This window comes from Bison bison, unplaced genomic scaffold, assembly GCF_000754665.1.
Source record: "Bison bison bison isolate TAMUID 2011002044 unplaced genomic scaffold, Bison_UMD1.0 scf7180017864063, whole genome shotgun sequence".
In the NCBI taxonomy this organism is placed as follows: domain Eukaryota; kingdom Metazoa; phylum Chordata; class Mammalia; order Artiodactyla; family Bovidae; genus Bison; species Bison bison.
The window spans coordinates 12,994,517-13,001,667 of NW_011494635.1; the positions used below are offsets into that span (position 1 = coordinate 12,994,517).

General features: G+C 54.7%; 1 protein-coding gene across 4 annotated transcripts in view; it reads right to left on the bottom strand.

Annotated features, from left to right (window-relative positions):
• Positions 1-382: 382 nt before the first annotated feature.
• Positions 383-7,151, bottom strand: part of CDC25B (cell division cycle 25B) — a 9,704-nt gene continuing 2,935 nt past the window's right edge. For all 4 annotated transcript variants that reach the window (XM_010836476.1, XM_010836477.1, XM_010836475.1 and 1 more), the window contains 13 exons: positions 6,188-6,229; positions 5,997-6,033; positions 5,621-5,743; positions 5,394-5,516; positions 5,073-5,207; positions 4,541-4,621; positions 4,243-4,422; positions 3,969-4,064; positions 3,201-3,263; positions 2,960-3,058; positions 2,636-2,769; positions 1,823-1,934; positions 383-1,668 (listed from right to left, as the gene is read on the bottom strand). In XM_010836476.1, coding sequence (XP_010834778.1) covers positions 1,528-1,668; positions 1,823-1,934; positions 2,636-2,769; positions 2,960-3,058; positions 3,201-3,263; positions 3,969-4,064; positions 4,243-4,422; positions 4,541-4,621; positions 5,073-5,207; positions 5,394-5,516; positions 5,621-5,743; positions 5,997-6,033; positions 6,188-6,229 — 1,366 coding nt within the window. In that variant the 3' untranslated portion in view covers positions 383-1,527. The remainder of the gene's footprint in view (positions 1,669-1,822; positions 1,935-2,635; positions 2,770-2,959; positions 3,059-3,200; positions 3,264-3,968; positions 4,065-4,242; positions 4,423-4,540; positions 4,622-5,072; positions 5,208-5,393; positions 5,517-5,620; positions 5,744-5,996; positions 6,034-6,187; positions 6,230-7,151) is intronic.

The window sequence follows — 7,151 nt, forward strand, 5'->3', positions numbered from 1 at the left end:
ACTATGGGGGATTTAATTCAGCAAGAGGTGAGGAATGAGGCAGCAGAGGGTCTAGGTCCTAAAGGCTGAGACTTTTAAGTTTCTGAAGGCAATGGTGAGCCACTGACAGTTCTAGAGAACAGACTTGATGACATCATTCTTGCCTTCTTGGTGCAGAATTTAGGAATGGAGAGCTAGTTTAGGAAGATGGACCCCAGAAGTGCTTGAGAAGCCAGATGAGGGGAACAGGGAGGCTGAATCCAAAATCTTGGCAAGACTTGGGAAGAGGGTATGAGGCCACCTCCCCAGGAGTCTTCCAGCCCCAATCCGGAGACTTGCCTCTGCTGTATTCCACCATCAGGGTCTGCCATAGTCTTATTAAGGGCTCCACAGGACACAATGCTACTTACTCAGCTTGCTCAGTGCTTTATTGAACCAAGACCCTTCTAGATGACTCAGCAGAGCCTTCAAGAAGCCCTGCCCATTTCCCAAGATTCAGAATCCAGAAGTGGCTGGCCTTAGTTTAGCTGCTTTCATAAAATTTCCTTTTGAATATCTCCAAATCTTAAAAGTGTAAAGATTTTGTTCACACAGACAGGCACATGTATACTCCTGCTGCAGGCAGTCACACTCACTGAAATGCCTCAGTTCAGTGGTTTGTGGACAAGGCATTGTGGGTCTATGGCCATCCATGCACCCACTATCCATCCACACTTCCATTTGTCCATCTGTCCATCCGTGACGAGACAGCAGCAAGTTCTGACGTGGGTTCAGCCCCCAGGGTTCACAGCAGTGAGGGCTAGGTTTCCAGTGGGCTCAGGATGCAGGCCTTAACCCTCACCTAGGGGCCTCCATGGATAATAACATCCCTTTCCGAGCCACAGAAGCCAGGGCCAAGTGGGTTATGAATGTTTGTATCTTTAACAACTGGACAGGGAAAACCTAAACCTTAGCCTGTAACTATCCTGAGATGGAAAAAAAAAAGAGATCAAACATACAAATAACACTGAAACAGGAAAGAGGAAGAGCTCGTGCCTGTGCTGGAGATGTTCACATGAAGAGACGGGAAGGAGAAGGGAGTTTGGCACACACACTTAGGAGTATGTTAGCACCTGGGACATGGTGCTAACTCCGAGGGTAGCGGTGGCTCCTTCTAGGAGGCTGGAGCTTTCTCTCAGCCACATACATATAAACAAAGCTCTTAGGAAAAAAGAGGCTTTTCTGAATACAGCAAGACAAAGGGTTAACCCAAACAAGGAAGAAAAAGACACCAAAAAGGCTCCTGTTAGACACAAGTACTTCCTTTGAGCTAGACTTAATCCAATTTCACTTAGTCAGCAGGCTGGGCTCTCCTGGAGTGAGGATGGGGGTGTCACCAGGATACGGAACATGACTGGAGTGAGACAGAGGATCAGGGCTGGTGCAGGCAGACAGGACGCCTTCACCATCTTTTCCCTGGACAGCAGACCCTCAGCCCCGGAGGCCACAGGGCGGCTGATGCCCAGGCCGCACAAAGCAAGGAAGGCGCGTGGGACAGTTGCTGGCCCTTCACTGGTCCTGCAGGCGGCTGCAGAGCTCTCGCCGGCTCCGCTCGCCAGCCCAGCTGCGTGTCTTGAGGCGGAAGGTCTTCATTTCATCCTTGAAGTCCTCATGGTTCATGGGCCGGTAGTCTTGAGGCTCACAGAAGGTCTAGGGCAGGATGGGATGGGGCAATCAACATGGGGACCTGGGCAACTTCAGAGAGGACTCTATCCTCCCTTATCCGAGGGCTACTGCCTGGTCAACCCCTTTCCCTGTAGCCCAAACCTCCCACGGATGCTATGGCCACCCCAACCCGTGGTACCGGGTGCTGTGGGAAGAAGTCCTTGTAGCCGCCTTTGAGGATATACATCTCAGGATAGTAGAGGCTGGGGTAGTCGTTGGAGGCTCTGTCTCGTTCCCTGATGAAACGGCACCTGCGACCAGTAGGGGTGTGGGGGTGAGAGCTGGTTGTACAGTGGGATGTATCAGGGGACCTGCTCCACGCAGCCACTCCTCTGGGAACCACAGAAGGCTTGAGTGCAGGAATGTCAGCCACAAGAACACTTTTAGTTCAGTCTGGCTAACTGGGTTCACAAGAGGTTGGGGAGACAGAAAAAGGCAAATCAAAGGGGCTCTGTGTTCAGAAGACAGTTACACAATCTCTGTCCGAGACATTTCTTCTGGGCCAGGAAAGTGGAGGCAGAAGGGAGACAAGTGAACCAAGTTCAAGAGGTAAGAGTCAGAAGGTCTGGACAAGGCTGGGTGAGGAGATGGAGAGAGGAAAGAACAATTGAACCCTGGAAGGGCCAGCATCACTGAGGACTGGGACAGGGCCTTTGGATTTTAAGGACACCGCTGGAGAGTTAGAATTAGGTTTTGTGGAGATGGCGGCAATGGACAGAGGGAAGATGGGAGGCCTGACGGAAAGGATGAGAGGAGACAGGAGGACAGTGCCATGCACAGGGAAGCAGGGATACGGTCTGCTCCAAGCTCCAAGGTGAGATAAGAGGCCCAGATCAAGGAGGGGCCAGGGCCGGGCTCACACCTCTTGGCCACTGGATGGTTCCAGCACCCGAAAGCCTAAGCAGGGAAGGTAAGGAGCAGCACTAGCTGGCTGGGCGGAGCCAGGACTCACATGCGGGGGCCCCGCTCAGATGAAAATTCACAGTGGAAAATGAGGATGATTCTCTTATCCAGGCTGCAGGGTGTGATGGGGCTCTGTAGCAGGAAGGTCTCGGCATCCCGTTCCAGAGGCAGGTTCACAGCAGTCTGCCAGAGAAGCCAGGGGTCAGGCCGCAGCTGTGCGTGGCTGACCCTGCCCTGTGCGGTCCCCATCTTTCAGATGAGTGACTCCAGCTCTTGAAGGGCAGATCCTACCCCATGAGAGAGTGCATCCTCTGGGCAGAGGAAGGACAGAACTGGATGAGTCTTCAGGGCCTCTCCCGTCACCCTGCCTCACCTTGATGTGCCCGCCTTCATACTCATAGGGGTATCTGCAGTCAACAATCACAAACTTCTCCACGATGTGGCTGAACTTGCCTGTCAGCAGAGCCACCACCTGCAGGAGGCCGCAGAGGTGGGTCCCAGTGGTTCAGGCTGGCAGGCAGGGGCTGACCCAGTGCTTGTAGCCTGACTCCAGGGGAGGTTAACAAGCAAACAGAAGTCCCAAAGGCACTGAAAAATAACTCATCCCTGCATACCGTTTCTGGTGAGATGTACTTGAGGTCTTGGTGCTTTCCATCCACAGTCTGTAGGAGGAAGGCCTGAAGGGAAGGTGAGAGAGAGTGACATTGGCAAAACTAGGAACCTGAGAAAAATGAGTTTTTCCTCAAGTCTGAAAGCCAAACTTGCTTGACTTTCCCTTTTTTTAATATTTATTTGTTTGTTTTATTTGGCTGCATCCAGTCTTAGTTGCATGGGATCTTTGATCTTCACTGCTGCATGTGGGATTTTTTGCAGCACGTGAACGCTAAGTTGTGCCATGCGGGATCTAGTTCCCTGACCAGGGATCCAACCTGGGCCCCCTGCATTGGCAGCGTGGAGTCTTAGCCACTGGACCACCAGGGAATTATCTGCTTTGACTTCAAATTAAGGTCTGGTTCCCATAGCAACCAAGGTGCCTCTAGGGTCTGATCCCCAGAAAACAGCCTTCCAAGGGGAAATGAAGATGGGGAGCAGAGGATATGAACCCTCCATGCCTCCTGCCCCCATGCTTTGCCAAGCAGGCCCCAGGAGGCCCCCGGCAAGATGGAAATCTTTTCCAAGGTGGAGATACCACTGATGCCCTGGACAGATTTGAGATAGGAGATCAAAGAGAGCCAGAGAGAGGAGTCTGGGTGAGACTACAGGATAAGATGCAAAGGACAAAATGAGGGGCTTCTGGGAGAGTGGGAGTCACTAAAGCAGTCGCTGGGCTCAGGGGCCACATAGTAAAGGCCCGAGCCTCCTGAGGGTCCCACTGCTGGTACCTTGGAGTAATCCCCGATCAGTTCTCGGTGGTCACTGTCCAGGATATTCTCAATCTCATCATGACACAGAGACTTTGAGCGGAGAATGCGGGCTTTCTGTGAGGCAAGTGGCAGCCAGGGTCAGGGGTGAGGCTGTCCCTCAGTGCCCTGTCTGGTTAGCATCCCCCTTCCTTGCACCCTGCCCCCCTCTACAAACCCAGCTGAGACGGGCTTACAGGGTGGACTTGGAGGGTGGCAGTCCAGCCTAGTCCCAGCCCAGGACGGGGGTACTCACGGGTTCCTCAGCTTCCTGCAGTTCCTCCTCTGGAGGAGTCACGCTCCTTTTCCGCTTGTTCTGTACAGGCAGATCCCGGTCCTGCGGGCGCTCCAGCCTCTTGAGGATGGGCCGGATCACACCGCAGGGCATGGACGGAGAGCGGAAGAGCCGCTGGCACTTGCTGTACATGATGAGGTCCTGGCAGAGGTAGCAGGTCTGGGGTCAGCATTCCTAGCCCCTGCTTTCCATCCCAGTCTCACTCAGAGGGTAGGGCTCCACCATTCCCAAGTTTTGAGGGGCCTCTCCAGGGGCTCACCTGTTCCTCTTCCTTTTCTGAGGTCTTGACCAGTGGGGCACTAATGAGGCTCTCCATGCCTGGGGGAACTACATCATTCTCCTGAGGCCAGATCAGCAAGGGTATGGTCACACTCGCAGGCACAGGTCCAACACCTAAGGCCCCAAGTCCTCCAGGGCGGTTTTCCCAGTTCTCCCAGCAAAATTCCAGGCCAGCAGCCCTTGGTGACCCTGCTCATACCGCCACACAGGACAGCCCCCAGGACCAGGAAACTGCGGGGCCCCACTCGCCAGAGGGACTTTAGCATAGATATGAGAAGCATGGCAATACAGGAAGACCAGGCTTCCCTTTGCCCTGCCCATCCACCCTCCACTGCAGCACCAGCCGCTTCCTCTTCTCTGATTGGCCAGAGGTCAGGCTGTGACTCAGTTACCTCCAGTTCTTCTGACATTGAAATGAGGTCATAGTCTTGCTGTAGGAGCTCAGAGCTTACCTCTTTCAGGAGATCTCAGGAAGGGAGAGGTAGGGGGCCTGACAAGGCAAGGCTGTTTACCTTTAAGTCCGTCTCCAGGATATCCACGAATCCATCGTCTTCCTCAACAGCCCCTGTGGAGGGGGTCACGGAGAACTGGCATCGGGCCATGGGGATCAGTTCCTCGACTTCCATCTTCCGCTCAGGGGTGAGACACTGCATGGGTGACAGACAGAGGAGACTCAACATGGGGCCCGAGACAAGTCTCCACCCTAACCTTCTGAGAAATAAGGTTCCCACTACCTCAGGGCTCAGGATCACCCCCAAGTTTCCCAGGCTGCCTTCACAGGCACCTGCCCTGCGCGCATGCCTGCCCTGCAGGGGTCAGCTCTCCTGGTATACCATCAGGTCGGGAGCCGAGCTTGGCCTCTGGGCAAAGGCTTCTCTGCGGCTGGCCCACTCCCCAAGAGCACGGGAGTGGTTGGGATGTTTGAGTTTCCCTGGCATCTTGAAGACAAATCCATCCTGTGGGCAATACAGAGGGATGCATGATCAAATGCCAGAAAACCACTCCAGTAAGCCCCCCTCTCTCCCTGAAGTGCTTCGATTCTGGCCTTCTGGAAACATACATTCTCTTTGTCCTCCCCAGAGCCGTGGGCAGCTTGGTCACACGCCTCAGTCTTCCTCCAGGTGCCAGACGCTTGGGAGTTGGTGATGTTCCGTAGCACAGGACTGTGGCCCAGAAGCCTCCCCTAGAGAGCCAGGAGGGCAGTAGGTACAGAAGGCTCCATTCCCCTAGTGCCAGCCCAGGCCATACCTTCTCCCATCTCTGCTCCAACTCCCCCAGATCCCCTGTCCACCTCCAAAGCCCCATCTCCCATAGCCAGACAAGGGACACCCAACTGCTTCAAGTCGACCTTCCGAGAATCAATCCAGGTCCCTCCTGCCCTCTATAATCCTAGCCAGTAGGCCCAAGTCTCTCAGTGGGCCTCAGAGGACACTCACCGGCAAGGACTGGAAACGTCGGATGGCAAACTGCTCACTGCAGAAGGAAACAGGGACACCTCAGGGCTGGAGAGTCAAGCTGTGCCAGAGAACACGCAGGGTGCCCCTCCACCACAGAGCCCTGTACATCCTGGGGCCTATTCCACCCACACGGGGCAGGGAGCCTGTGCAACGAAGGCCAGAGCACTTACTTTTGAATAACTCGGCTAGCTGCCTGGATGGCCTGTTCAAACCTAGGACAGAGAAGGGTCCCATTCAGCCTAGGTCTCCTCACAGCCCATTGCCTATCCCCAGCCTTGGGTCCTCAGTCCACAAGGCCCAGGGGAGCCAGAGCTCAGGCCAGGGGAAAGAGGAGGTAGGAAGAATGCAGCACCTATCATGGGCCCAGGTATAGGGGAAGAGGGAGATAAGAGGCAGCCTGGGATTTTAAAAGCTGCCCTGAATGGAAGAAGCCTGAAGAATGGCAGTGACAGAGACAGCTGGGGTAGGTCTTGGGGTAGCTGAGGAGTTACCAAGGCAACGGTCTCACCAGCCTGCCCACAGGCCTTCCACCTGTATGCAAATCACCTCAGCAGGGCCATATGGCTGCCAGGAAAGGCATCCATCCATCCCATGACAGGCCTTGTCCTGAACATGTGGGTGTCTGCAGGGCCTGGATACCAGCAAGGCAGGGCTTCCCTCCCCTTGTGTGGGATAGTCCTGGCTCCTCCAGGACAGGGGGCTGGTTCAGTGTGCCCCTGGATCAGCCCCGGTCTGCCATGTCAGACCCCCTAGTGACAAATGTCCAAGGTCATAACCTCTCCTCCCTCCTGTGGAATTTTAGAACCCAGCCTCTGTTCCACCCCCTCCTCCTGCCTTAGAAGAGACCAGCAGGCAAAGAATTCCAACAGATGTTCCTTCTGAGCCTAGCTATGTTACCAGAGACCACCTGCCAGGCAGGGCTTTTGTGTGTCTCTGTGTACACACACACACACACACACCTCTTTCTGTGTAACTGTTAAGGCAGGTGCAGTGTTGGTGGTGGGAAACTGAGGGCTAAAGTGTCAGGAGGATAGCCCCCCCACCCCTCACCCAGGTGGGGCAGGGTGGCTGTATGCAGCCAACCTGGCACCAGGATGACCAATTTAATTGGCTTGGTTTTCAGTCTGCAGCTGG